General features: G+C 37.5%; 1 protein-coding gene across 4 annotated transcripts in view; it reads right to left on the reverse strand.

Annotated features, from left to right (window-relative positions):
• Sec63 (translocation protein Sec63) overlaps positions 1 to 14,036 on the reverse strand; it is a 23,307-nt gene extending 9,271 nt beyond the window's left edge. Inside the window, exons 1-6 of one of the 4 annotated variants that reach the window (XM_027360625.2) lie at positions 13,878 to 14,036; positions 10,089 to 10,185; positions 6,086 to 6,200; positions 5,782 to 5,887; positions 3,390 to 3,613; positions 1,992 to 2,120 (exon numbers count right to left, since the gene is read on the reverse strand). In XM_027360625.2, coding sequence (XP_027216426.1) covers positions 1,992 to 2,120; positions 3,390 to 3,613; positions 5,782 to 5,887; positions 6,086 to 6,200; positions 10,089 to 10,185; positions 13,878 to 14,001 — 795 coding nt within the window. In that variant the 5' untranslated portion in view covers positions 14,002 to 14,036. Of the gene's footprint in view, positions 1 to 1,991; positions 2,121 to 3,389; positions 3,614 to 5,781; positions 5,888 to 6,085; positions 6,201 to 10,088; positions 10,189 to 13,862 lie in introns of all 4 variants that reach the window. The other 3 variants (XM_027360624.2, XM_027360622.2, XM_027360621.2) reach the window with 3 other exon arrangements.
• Between the last annotated feature and the right edge of the window lie 964 nt (positions 14,037 to 15,000).

Below are 15,000 nucleotides of genomic sequence, written 5' to 3' on the forward strand. Positions count from 1 at the left end.
AACTTCCGTGGTGAAAAATTTGGGCTGTGCGCAAGGCCAGAACCCCAAGTCCCACTGCCACTGTGTCAGCAATTTTCACCCTTCTGCACTCTAGCTTCACAGGAGCTAATAAGATGCATTATATTTTGACATTACCTATTGAAATGGATCACAGGAAGATAAGTGTCTTATTATAACAGTTTTATACCAAAGTGAAAGATTTATGATATGAAAGACGAAGAAAAAATAATTGTGCGACTTTTCACATTTCTTTCCCATAAAATATAGTAGACATGATTCGATGTTGACAAATTCATCATAAAAGTATGTTTAGGGTTCGGTGATAATACATGAGCAGTTACAAGTCTGTATCTCCAAAAATAAACTCGCAACAAATAGATATTCACACGGACTGGAGGCTCATGCGTGTTCAAGGCCATCTTGCAGGGACCCACGCAACAAAGCTCCAAGCGTCACCACCACTTTAGAATTTTCTGATTGCTATAGTTTTACGTATGCGCTTTCATTTAAAACTAAATAATCAATTAAACATCATTATGTCATTATAAATCCATTTACGAGAAAAAATAAATGTAAAGAAAGATTATGATAAAAATTGTTCGTGTAAACTCATACAATCGGCCTATAAATACCTGATACCTATTGTTACATCACAAGAAGCGTCCAGGATAAACGAATATACGAGATTTGGTATAAGAGATTTGTATTTCACAATATTTTTGATCTATCAACGTTTTCTGAACGGTTATTTGTAACGAACACTAAACAATTCATTGTCCCTCCATAACAAGTACTCCCCTGGTGACTAAACGTTTATCGCTTGTTTCGAGGCTGAATCAAGTGGTTAGGCGATGGGGAAGAAGAGTAGACTGGAATAAAAAGAAAATAAATAAATGAAATAAATAATTATGCATCTAATAAGTATATGCGCATATACGCATATACACATGCACGACCATGTACCTCTACAATAATTTACTTGTGTATACACATGTAAACGAATATATACACAATAAAACAGCAATAATAGAGGTTTAAAACACGAAACAACCGATTTTATATAACGGTCATATTGTCTTGGGTCTGGATTTGCCCCTTTTCACAGGAGTCATTTGTTTGCTTGTTTCTATAACTTACAGACTAATGATCATATCTTTACCTAACAAAGTGCGTTTGAAAGAGGAATAAGAGTAGTTTCTACAGTAATGAAATGGTTAAGATCCATAAATGAAAAAATATAAAAAATGATCTTCAAATATCTAACTTTTTGTTTGTTTGTTTTTTCGATGTTTCTTTTTTCAAGCTTCAGAGGATTCCTTGTCCTAAAGTTTTTATCCGATTAAAATTTTGGATATATCTTTGGAAACCTTGTGGATATGCGCAGACAACTACCAAGAATTTTATTGAAATGTTGCTTACTTCTTTTTAAACGAATTTTTGAAAATTGAAAAAAAAGACTAAAAAAAATATATATTTTTTTTTCTGAGGAAACTAAAACGAATTTCTAAAAAAGGGCTTGGTAATTTTCTTAGGAATTCATTGATGTTCATTCACATTTTTTTCATGACACAAATCATAATCCTCTGGGACAAGGAACCTTCTGCGCGTACGTGAAAAAAATTGAAAAAAATGTTTTTTGCGGCGGGCAGCGCCCCCCACATAGGAACCCCAACAAATTTGGTATCAAAAGATGCAGAATATGAAAGTATATAAAATACCCAAAAATCAAGAAAATCCATAAGACCTATCATTTTTTAGAAATATTTACCAATATGACCCCCCACTCCCATAATTGGCCACGCCCCTTTTAGGGACGGGACGGTACATAAAATCACAGAAAACACAAAAAACACAGACAGTTAAGCACTTATGCAGAGACTCTGTCACAGTTACACAACCACTCACAAACAGATATCATTCTATCACAAGAGTCATCAACTTGGCCTCAGTCTCCATGCCGGGACTCATTAATCTATCCTGAATTAGCTTACCACAATCTCTGGGTTGTGTCCCTTTTCAAACTCTAAGGATGCAGCCAAGACCATGAGTGCCCTCCTGAACACCATGTGGGGCGTCTTGTGGAAGAAGTAGTAATATAGCTGTGTTGTGTCTAACAGCACCTGGAATAGAATATTTCTTAACTTTTGGCTCTTTCTCTTCTTTCTTTCCCTCTACTGATTTCCTTATTCTAATACGAATTGTTTAAATTGTGGACTAAAATTTCATATATCTATGCTACTTTATACCAGGAACAGGAGGAGGTTGAGGAGGAGATTTTAAGGAGGAGGAGGTTGAGGAGGAGATTTTAAGGAAGAGAAGGTTGAAGAGGAGGAGGTTGAGGAGGCGGAGGTTGAGGAGATTTTAACCCACTTGCACCAGGTGTCACACACATGTGACGCCCGGAATACGAACAATGGCCAGCTGTCCCACTGATTTTGTAGCCTGAATCATGCGCCACTTGAACAGGTTCCTGAACAAGCCTGCGAGCCAATTTTGATACAGGGATTAACACCATCCAAATGTACTGTCGCAAGCGGGTTAAGGAGGAGGTTGAAGAGGAGGAGATTTTGAGGAGGAGGTGGAGGTTAAGGAGGTGGTGGTTGAGGTTGAGGTTAAGGATTAGGATTAGGAGGGGGAGGAGGGCGAGGAGGGGGAGGAGGGGGAGATGGAGGAGGAGGAGAAGGAGGAGGAGGAGGAGGAGGAGGAGGAGGAGGAGGAGGAGGAGGAGGAGGAGGAGATGGAGGAGGAGGAGGAGGAGATGGAGGAGGAAGAGGGAGGAGGAGGAGGAGGAGGAGCAGATGAAAGAGGAGGAGGAGATGGAGGAGGAATAAGGAGGTGGAGATGGAGAAGGAGATGGAGGAGGAAGAGGAGGAGATGGAGGAGGAAGAAGAGGAGATGGAGGAGGAGGAGGAGGAGGAGACGGAGGAGGAGATGGAGAAGAAAGCGAAGGAGGAGGAGGAGGATGGAGGAGGAGGAGGAGATGGAGGAGAAGGAGGCGGAGGAGGAGATGGAGGAGGAAGAGGAAGAGGAAGAGGAGGAGGAGGAGGAGGAGATGGAGGGGGTGGAAAAAAAGGAGGAAAAAGAGGAAGAGGAGGAGGAGGAGGAGGAGGAGGGGGAAAAGGAGAAGGAGGAGAGGAGGAGGAGGAGGAGGGGGGAAAAGAGAATGAGGAGAGGAGAATGAGGAGGAGGAGGAGGAGGAGGAGGAGGAGGAGGAGGAGGAGGAGGAGGAGGAGGAGGAGGAGGAGGAGGAGGAGGAAGAGGAGGAGGAGGAGAGGAAGAGGAGGAGGAGAGGAAGAGGAGAAGAGAAGGACAAGGAGGAGTGTAAGAGGTAAGAGAAAGATGATATAATAACCCATAAAAAACAATATGAACCAAAATGAAAAACATACCTGGTCATTTGAAAACTTGGAAGATCTGTACCACCAAATGGCAACCACTGTTGGCAGAGCAATCATGAACACTAGACCATACAGCCCAAGGACCCATAATGAATTCTCTTTCTCTACAATCCAAGAAGGAAGTGCGATGCCAAAATGCATGGCACCTGGCCCATCAGGGTGGCCATAGCGTTCATAATTTCTTCTCGCCTCATCATCTGTGAGTGCTAGGTATGCTGCAGGGTAAGAAAGAGTATTTGTAAAATCCAAATCTTAAGCATCTAGGTGATACAAAGTTTATTCCTCTGACCATGAGTCATACATCTTTACAGAAGTAGAGGCATGCATGTGAATATGTGAATATGTCTATAATTGTTCAGGAAAAAATGAATAACTCGCAGCCTATCCCTCAGCAAGTCTTTGCACTGCTTGACAAAATGGTTTTGCTATCAGTATTGGGATCAAAATTAAGAGACAATTTATATGCTCTTCCTCCTTTTTCTAAAAACATAAGTAGACAAATCAACAATACTTTTTATTTGCCCAATAGCACATCAAAGATAGGGCACCCAAACCAAAGCACTGGGCAAATAACAAGCTTGTTCATTCAGCTGCTGTTTGTTAACATATGGATTATAACTAAGGTACGTTAACCCCTACACTCCGGATGATATAACGGTCCATCTCATGGAAAAATCTGGGTTGTGGGCTGTGTCACATAAACTTGCCATCACAAGTGAAGTCCAGGGTAAAGGAAAAGACCTGCCATGAGTGCAAAAACCTCTTGGAGTGTGATTTAACTCATTTGGCACTTAGAAGGGGCCTTAGCATTATGTGGAATGTAAGGTGCATAAGCTGTAACTGGAAGAGTGCCAGCTCCAGGACGGACACCATTTCCATGCTGCATACCGCATTTTCCTGGCCGATGTGACCAACATACAGGACATATTATGGAAAATTGAAAATTTCGAAAAAATAAGATATATGACACAAATAACCAAATGTTTCACTTTTTGTTTTCCCCACTGAGTTAGTTACTACATTGAGGGACGATATGGATTCTGTGCAAGGAAAATAAGCTATTACTATCTGAATAAAGCAAACCAAAAGACAAATATGGACATTGGAAAAAAGGGAAAAAAGTTTTAAAAGTTTACACTAAATATCTTTGCAAAGAGGAGGCACAGTCTTGTCACCGCTCATGAGTGTTCTCGCGCTGGCCTACACACCACACACCCGAGATGTTGGCTACTTGCCTGTATTTTTGGCACCATGATTTCCGTGACACAACCAGATCCAACGGGTTAAGCAAATACATACGATTCAAAACTCCTTGAAAGAAGCAAACATGTTAGACACAAGATAGGTTGCCAGTATTTATCTAAGGCAAATTTTGGTCTTCAGCATTTAAAGAGTTCAATTTTACAAACCAGACAACATACATTCCATTGCTAATTTCAAATACATCAAGAATCAGCAAAGAACAAAGTAAAGCAATTTATCGAAGTTATCACATCATATGAATGAAAATGGGGAGAGATTACAATATACACATAATACAATACACTTTCTTGTTTTTTATAATACAATAAAATGTTACTTAGGAGCATTTATAAGTAAGTCTAAATAATCATAAATACTAAAAAGATGATATACCGAAAGGCAATTCGGATACATTATAAAATGGTGTGAGAAGGGGGAATGTGGTAAGAGGAAAAGATCTCGGGGTTGGCTGGTTCAAATATGCGATACAACACAATTACGAACTCTCACGCATTACCTTTCATGCACAAGAATATAGAGGCAGGAAAATATGCTTGTCTTTAGATCTTGCAGAGGAGGACTTACTGGGGAGAGGGGGTATGGGTGATATTGTGGGTGTGGCTAGTGGAAACTTAACAAATGGAATAACATATATTACAGGATACTGCATAGGTCTCATTTATAGAGAGTGAGAGATAGAGAGAAAGAGAGAGAGAGAGAAAAAAAAAAAAGTTACTCTTGACAGGCTTGCCCACATGGGGGCAAAAATTACTGTGTACACATTAAGCAACTGCCAACAATGGTGGTGACTGGGACTTTGGGGTTAATGGATTCACAGGTTGCTATGGACTTCTTGATTACATAGTGAAGGTTTCTCCACCTTTAGTCTACTATAACAAAGGCAGACTTTACACTATATCTATATGCACATTTTTATCTCAACAGTGGTCATTGTGACAAATATAGAATAAAATATTAATCAGAATAAACATATTCATGGTGCAAGAGATGCAACTGACTGATACTCAAAACTGGTCAGAAACATTTTTCAATTGAAGCTATTCACTCTCATTCATATCTTTTTTCTGAAATATATCTTTTTTAAGCATTATAAATATAATAATATAAATTAACTCCTCACCTTTATTGAGTTTCATAAACTTTCTCTCATCTCCAGTTGGCTTATCAGGATGGTAAATAAGCGACAGCTTCCTATAAGCCTTTTTAATCTCTGAGGTGCTAGCAGTCTGAAATACAGAAAAAATATCAATTTTACAGTAATACTGTACTATAGCAAGGATTTAATATGATGACTTTCTTTTTTCATGAATGATAAAAACTGTTAGTTCAAGAGGTAAAGAAAAAACTAATTATCCAGAAAAAAAGGAGATTCTTTGCAACATCCACTCAGGGTACAAATTGTGTACAAACACAAAATGACTTACCAATCCAACACCCAAGATATCATATGGATCAAAGTTTGCATTTTCATAATCAAACTGTTGGAGCTTATATACAAGGCAGGCCATCACCACCCAGCCGGCCATGAGTAAAATTCGTCTGTAATGAGAAAGGAGGGAAAGGTTTATGTAAGAAGTTTTGAGAAGGGCATTTGATAAAGCTCTAACAATTGTGTTTAATTGTGTTTACCATGTTAATGATAATGCAAAGATCTAATGTCCACTCCTGAAAAGTGCAAAAAGCTCTAAAGAACTACTTTCTTCACCACTGCAGTAAGGCTACGAAGCAATTCAACTGTTGCCAGTGTAAGGGTCTGTGGCAGCCTCTGCTGTCTCCAAAAGTCACCCTGAACCCACATGCATAAAAGGCAGTATAAACATTGGCAGTAGTGGATCTAGGAAGTTGTGTTGAGGCCATATAATAATACCATGTCTTCGAAATCATCAGATGAACTTTACAACATATCATTTTACATTTGTATAATAACGCCCACACACATGTATTTCTGCAATCCATAAAAAATGATTTCATAAAATATACAAAGCTTGTAAAGCCCAGTTCAATCTATCTATACATGTCTTTAGTTACAGACCTTTCCTGCCCATGTTACCATCACACAAATGCATGACATTACTGCTTAGGTAGCATTCTTCTGATATTATAAAGGCTCATGACCAGAAGATTATCTGAGCCCTCTCTCCTTTATATGAAATATAAGAAAATTTCAAATGTCAAGTAAGGGGACTGTACAACATCTGGAAGTATTTTGTGAGCACCTCAGGCTATATTGTTTTAATTCTATTCCTTATTTAATCATTAGACTCTCAACTAACTCCTTAAAGTTAAAAGATTAAAAAAAATATTTCGCATGAAAGTCTAGATAAGATATCCTATTCCTTCACCATTTTTCATAATAATGATGAAAAAAGAAAGAATGCACTATAGATTTCACATTCATTTCATTAAGTCAGAATATCACCTAGTATCTTGTGCAAGATCATGCTTATGCTATAAAAATTAGCCATGTGAAGTATTTTTGAAAATAGCAATATAACAACTTTCTTTTTTTACTGAAGATATCAAATATAGGGCTACCATTTGAAACTGTTCGGCAGATTTGAAATTTCCTGGAATATTTTGCATCATTTGACACAAATTACTCATGCTGGAAAGCAAAACTATGTAGGAGGATTTTGTGTCCCAGACTGACACACCACCCCACTCTGTTATTTTTGAAAAATCTTTTAAGATAAAACATATCAAACAAAACAGATCTTAAAGCAAATTCAATTAATGCACACTACTACCCATGCATTCATACTACTGTATGATTGTTAGAACAATAAAAAAGAAGAAAAAAATATTGCTGGCATATCACTTCAAAGCAAAGATTTTAAAATTATTTTTCCATTTGTATCTTTCAAATAAAGTACTTTTAATTTATACTAAAGTTGCTTTTTATTTTCAAAAATTATCTTCTAAGAGTTTCACATATCTGTATATGCCAAACATGGAATTGCGTAGTTATACCATTAAATCATAAACCTTCCTTAGAAGCTGCCATTAACAAGCACGGATATAGCCTATGTAGAGGGTACTGTACAGCAAAATTAAGAAAAAGTGTCGTATCACATTTTTCACCATTTCTATATAGTTTTATACACTGGGATTTATTTCCTGTAAATATATGGCAATTTAGAAAAAAAAATCTATAAACACCTAAACATATGGCTATTTAGAAAAATATATATGGAAAAATATATATACATATATATGACAAACATCTAATTATGAAATGAGTCAGACCAACGTACGCAATAGGGGTTTCAAGATTTTCTTTAACTTAGAGAGGGATACAAGTAAATAACAGTTTGTTGGCACCTTCTTGTACTTTTTTTACTTACATTTTTCACTGATAACATAAGAGTTTAATATAATGCTATTCTTCCATTTAATATCATGCTATTCTTCCAGTTGTATTGTACGGCACTGATTTTTCAACTCTGGCTTAGCATCACTTTGTTTACCTTGTAGATAGCTATCCTATTACATTTTCCTTTTTCAACTCTTCTTTTAGTTCCATGGAAAGAAAATCAGTTGCTGCATCATGAACTTCATATGCTCCTTCTGCTAGAGCAGCATTAATAGCAGGTCCTTTAATTCTTTCTTACAGTGAGGCTTGAGTTGGAGCTGATACTGGAACTGGGGATGGCTCTGGAGATGCCACTATAAATGCCATTGGAGTTGACAGTAGAGATGGCACTGGAGCTAGCACTGGAGCTGGTGCAGGTGCTGGAGCTGGTGGTGGTGCTGGTAAACACTTGAGCTTTCATGAGGGAGACATACTCCATGTTCCCTTCTTAACCCATTGCCTCCGGGAAAATATAGAGTGCAGTTGGCCTCTGCTCCAGATACTACGAGCAGTGACTTGGCTTGCCTGTAGGGCTTTTTACAAACAAGGCTGGTGTATAACACTCATTGTGCCGCACCAACAAATATATGAATTCTTTTTATATCACTTGTATGCTAAACATGATTTTAATGGCTTTGCTTATTCAGAGATGTATGATATGCACTGTAGTTTTTAGATCAAACCTGCAGTAGCCTAATTATGTACATTGGAGTCCACTTACATAAATAAAGTATGTTACACTCTATATAGAAGATTGAATGTGGTTTAATTTAATTGGTAAGTGATCTCTTCCACACAAGGCAGGCAAATTATTAATTTGCTATAATTTACCCTTTAAATAAAAAAATACATTCACATCTATTTCCCCTCAGGCAATACCTCAGGCATATGGTGCAAGCATAAAGGTTCCTTATAAAGAACAGCATAAAATGTAATGCACACATCATCATAAAACGGCATGAATGAACCATCACCCGGAGGTGCATACAAGTTGGCTATGATATAAATATATCACGTTACCAAGTCAGCCAGGACACGAACCCTACATTATCCATACATTATGAATTAGACTATTTGAGCAAGATGGGGTTAAAGATTTTAAGATGGCATACTGTGCCATTCCTCTGACCATTTTAATGGTCTTGGGGATTACCTATCCCTTGTTAGAATTATCATTCCTTTTACTCTCATTCACCTGACTTGTTTGACAAATTCATTGCACGATGTCTTTTCTTTTGTTTTGATTTCCTTCAGATATCAAATACATTTTGGACATTTCCCTTTCCCAAAAAACTTGCTTTTTTCAAGCACTTGTTCATCTGAACTGATAGTTGTCATATGGGCAAGAATTTGCTCATTCTTTCTTTTTAATTAGACACTTTCAGAAATGTTTAGCTCTAATGATCCATTTGCCTAGGAACCCAGCAATATTTGTTTTCATGTGTAATAAGTTTCTCTATGAAGTGCATACAAAGTTGCCAGGGGAGAACTACCTCTCTGATTTTTTCATCCTTTCCAAAGTATCAACAATATCTTCCTCATGGAGGATATCATACCTGTCCCCAGTTTCCATGGGCTGGTGTGCAGCCATCATCCCTTCAGTGGGAGGTTTCACTCATGGACCAACCTAAGTGCCTGTCCTTTGTAAATAACCAGTCACAAACATGGGTCACCTGTGAGTATGCTTCAGTACTTCTGCTTTCACTGTTTATACTTTATAGCACTTTCAGACTTTATATGATATGAAAATTATAATGTACTGGTTCAATATACAGCAGGCAGATCTGTGAAAACCTAACTATCTAGGCAACACACATCTTTTAATTAATGACAGGCCATATGGCCACAAGTCACAGGTGGTTTTTGGTGGTCTTGTGATAACTATTACTATTACTAGCTATTTTAATACTGGTGGTGGTGATGGGTGGTGTGGTGATAACTATTACTATTACTAGCTATATTAATACTGGTGGTGATGATGGGTGGTGTGGTGATAACTATTACTATTACTAGCTATATTTACTAAATCATTACAATAATAACAAACAATAACAATAATAACAATAGACACTTACTGTGTATTTTTCTGGAGTCCTTTCCATTTCTCTGGCTTCCTTAGTTTGGAGTGTTTTCGCTGGAATATCTCGCATTTCTCCTTCTCCTGGTCTTCTGCTGCTAAAGAATATAAAAATAACATCGGCTCCAAAATTATGAAATACAGTCCAACTGACCATATTTTGAGTATGTGACTCAGGTAGATTCTAAATGCTTTTGCCATAATCCAATGACGATGATGATGATCGTGATGATCTCAGTAAGAATAGCATTGAAAATGAAGTCAGTGGTGCTGATGATAATTATAATGACAACAACTATAGTATCAGTGGTTGGTGGCAGTGACAAAGACTATGATGGTTATAATTATAACAATGATGGCAACAGTAGTTGCATTGACAGAAATGGTGACGGTAACGGTGGTGACAGTGGCGGCTGTGACATTGGTGATGGTGGTACTGACAGTAGCGGTTTTGATGGCGGTGTTGGCAGAAGCAAGTAGAGATCATCCTCATCATCAGAAACATCAAAAATTACTTGAGAAAGCTTTTAAACAAAGATAGTCTAATCACAACTAGTAATGCTAGATGCCATTTAAAATATAAGAAATAATCTTCACTCCTTTTTTTTTTCTTTCTCTTTTTTTATCTGGATTTGTCATCTATGTAATATGAAGCTTATCATTACATTTGTAAGACTTTAGTTGCTAAAGCTTATATCTTGTACTTTATGTATTTGATTATCCTGCTATATCATCATTTATTGAATAGTCATGAAAAACAAAAAAGAGGAAAACCTATGTGTATCACCTGGGTATGTAGAAGGTCTTTATCCGGAAAACTTAAAGTTAAATATAAGAGAAGGAACAAGGAATACATCCGTGATATTAGCTAATACACGGTAGCCCAATCTTATTTAATATGCATGACTACTATGAGATTACTATAAGCCACTAGCATGGATAGCTTATATTAACTATCAGTAACCTTTGGACCTTTGGCAAGCACGATGAGGACATATGGCAAGATAATACTCAGCACAAGATAAACCTTGTGTCACTAAATCCCTTGACTGATAGAAAGGTACATATGCACATATGACCATCCTGGGTACCATTACTTCTCAAGATCTCATGAGGGTATCTCAAGACTTGCAAGGGATTTCAGCACCAGTACATTTGCAGCGAATTACTCAAACCTAGATCCCACATCAAGTTTGATGAGGTTTTCTTATTAACCCTGACTTTGCTTAGCCTAACCTACCCAGCAATTCATACTGAAACTAAAGATCAGCAATCCTCATTTGAATTGGGAAACTTGCTTATCACTAATTTGTGCATTCATTATGTCCTACCTATCCTTCTTCTGTGCTACTCACTAGTGAATGATGCACTCCATCCTGCCTAATGCATGTGAGAGAAATGTTTCACAACTGCAATTTGTGCATTAGTCTATGACCTTAATTACAAGAAAATACCGTTTCCATTTCATTTTACTTCCATATAAATTCAACTTACATGCCAATTATTACAACTCTAAATTGAATTTTGTCAGATAATAGTGTGTTCTCGTGTCTAAATTATACGAGGGTATAATGCACATCTAGAAATTGCCTCTAAAGATTAAGGTTAGCTATCACTTTGTATCTCTGTTAAACTATACGATGGAATCTTCATTCTTTCATAAGGACTTTAAACTAATGCATTATTAGGTTTTAGCATAACTAGTACATAACAAGGTTAATCTTTACAGTATGGATACACTAAGCTTAGGCTAACTGAAGATCATATTCTTTAAAGGACAAAATGTTGCAGTTGTCAGTACAAGAAATTATCTGCAGACACAAAAGGTAACACCACGAATAAAGGTAAAATACTGCAGAAAGCACTACTCACTTCCTAAATCCTCTCAGTGCTACCAAGTTTCTGCTTTATCTTGCCAAGCATATTGTGATGAAGAAAACTTTGCCAGGGGTTGTTGTCTGATAGCGCCTGAAGAGCAAACCCAATCACAGCAACTTAGATTGTTGGATAAATTTTGAGACTTAGTATCCTGCGAGTCCATCCAAACTATAAAGAATTACTGTACAGTATAGACACACGCACCAGAGACATCACAAAATTTATTCAACAATCTAAGTTGCCATGACTGGGAAATGTCATGTTCACCTCAGTATGCACAGCATTATAGAGCTGAAGCTCGGGAGCATAGAGTGCATTCAGGCTGTGAGCGGCACTTTCTCCAATTTTTTTCCTTCATTTATGGCATCACTGTTTATTCTGCAGATTATTTCTTAACCCAACAACAGCAACTTTTAGTCCTCTGTAAAAATATCATATTAAATTTGCCCTTGCTTTGTGCATCCATAATGTAGAGATTTACTAAGTAAGTAAGTAGTATATGTTACATAGAGAAAGTATACATTAAGTTATCTGTAAAAGATACATAATCACATGCTTATTTGGAACAAATCCACTACTCAGGGTAAATTTCTAGATTGAATTTTGTTTTGGCAAAGCTAGTTCTGAATTTCATCCTAATAACAAATTGGCAAGTGATGATAGATATTTGAGAAAGAGAGAGAGAGAGAGAGATATGTACGCAAGGACTTCAAAATCTTTAATCACTATCTCAGAATCATGGCACTGCATACTTCTGGTTCTGTAAATTGGCGATAGAATATTGTATTTTGACACCAGGCCTAGTCACCAAGTTCTCTGATTACCTGCCCTTGCCATAGGCAAAAAAGCAAAAATACTTTTCTGATTGAAGTGCATTAATGTATACACATCCATCCCTATGATAAAAGTGAAAGATTACTCAAACAAAAGATTTAATAAAAGCATTTTCAGCAAATTGAACTGAGACCGCCTTTCGACGGACATGACTTCATATAATGAGACAGAAAATGAGGACACTTGCAGCTCATATCAAAAGAATGCGAAAACTATAATATTTCGCCCACATATGCATGCTACAATCTTTCGTGGATCATTTTCCACAAGGAGGAAAAAAATGTCACAATACATCACAAGAAGTCAGTTTACATATTTCCCTTAATTTAATACCATTTTCTTTCTTGCCATTCCTTCGCACTCAAATGAAGTAGGTGGAACAGGTGGAACAGGTAGGCCTAGGTGTATGTAGGTGTTAAATAGGTAGTATAGGTAGGCCTGGATGTGGAACAGGTAGAACAGGTAGGCCTAGGTGTAAGGTGTGAAATAGGTGGAGCAGGTAGGCCTGGGTGTGGAACAGGTGGAGGCGGTGGACATCACAAAACAGGTGGACTTTGTTGAAGGTACAGCACAAGTGGAAGGTGTAAACGAGGTGAATGAGAAGAGAAGACTAAAAAGGGGGAGAGAGGAAAGAATAACAGAGGTGAGGGGGAGGACAGCGTAGGGTGAAGGCGTAAGAATGGTGGAGAAGGAGGAGATAATTTTAAAAGGTGGAGAACGAGAACGGCTCCAAAGAGGAGGACGAGCAGGAAGGTACAGAACAGGTGGAAGAGGCCGGATCTGTCAACATCTGTTCCACTTCACAAGTCCCGTTACTTTGGCCCTTTCCGAGTTATTTCCGTCTTTGTCTTCTTCCTCCTTTCTTAAACACTTATCCTTCCTTCTCTCTTCTTCCTCTCCTTCTCACATACGCGGAGATAGGAGACAGTTAATCGCACTAATGACAACGCAAATGCTAAAAAAGAGGAATTAATCTTCCTAAAACAAAAACATGACTGATTTTCCTTCACACACTTCTACAACCCAATGACACACATTTTCTTTTCTTTGTTGTCCTTACCCCACTCAGGTTTACCTTCAGATTCTCCGGCCGGCCAGAAGTAGAATGTGCAAGGGACAAGTATCAGTCCCAAAAAGCAGGTGAGGAAATAGAAAAAAGTCGAGCCTGACTCATCGTACTCAAACTTCTGACCTGCCATCGCTGTGTCCAGGTCGCTACTGAACTGAAGCTGTGCTGGCGAAGCTCAGAGTCAAACGAGCATCTCTGCTTTAATCTGTTTCTTTTAATTTTTTTCTCTTTGACTTTTTATGTCATAAGTTGTTTCTTCTCACTATAGATTTTTAAGCAGGTCTTATTGAGAGTGTGACTTTTAGGCTTGCTGTTTGTTATAATAGTATTCGGTCAATTGAGCTTTTCTTAGTCCTGTTCCTTTTTTACATTTCTTATTCTGTTTTCCTCGTACTATAGTACATTTTTCACTTAGGTCTTCATGACTTTAAGACAAGTCACTTTTCGCTATAAGTGTTGAATCTATTGATTTTTATATTATATATATTCAAAGACCTTTACCGCCTATAATATCATTCCAGCTTGCATGCGTTATTGCGTATTGTTCTCGACTTGTATTTTAGTGGCATGTAAGATACTTTGATCTATAATTAAAGTGTTAGATATATTTTTAAATCACGCAACCTTTATTTTGTTTTGTTTATGTAAAATTGGAGATATCTTCTGTTCTTATCCCTGGTGTACGATAAAGAGCAATGGCAAACAATACCAATATGCTAGATTTCGCTGTTATTGTAGCTGTATCTTTGGGGTTTGGGGCGAAAACTCAATATCAAGATAAGTTTAGAGATAATTAAAGTATCCTAACATATAATCATGATATACACCACACCGTTCCTTCGGACATGTCTATTCACTATAGGTTTGCAATACTGTGTTACTATAATACATTAAGCCAAAGTCGGACAACTCATTTCGAATAATATTTAGCAATAAATGCATGTTGCAATATTTATTCGGCAAATGCTCGGAATTTACAAACAACCGTGTTGCACTGTCGCCTTTATCTTTCCGGCAGACAGGTTATCGTACGTCGAAATAGAGTACCAAAATATTGTGAGAATCATAAACCACATGACTTATTCTTGAGGTTTTTTTTCTTTAACTCGAGAGAAGCCTAAATATACTT

The sequence above is a fragment of the Penaeus vannamei genome, chromosome 18, assembly GCF_042767895.1.
Source record: "Penaeus vannamei isolate JL-2024 chromosome 18, ASM4276789v1, whole genome shotgun sequence".
Classification (NCBI taxonomy): domain Eukaryota; kingdom Metazoa; phylum Arthropoda; class Malacostraca; order Decapoda; family Penaeidae; genus Penaeus; species Penaeus vannamei.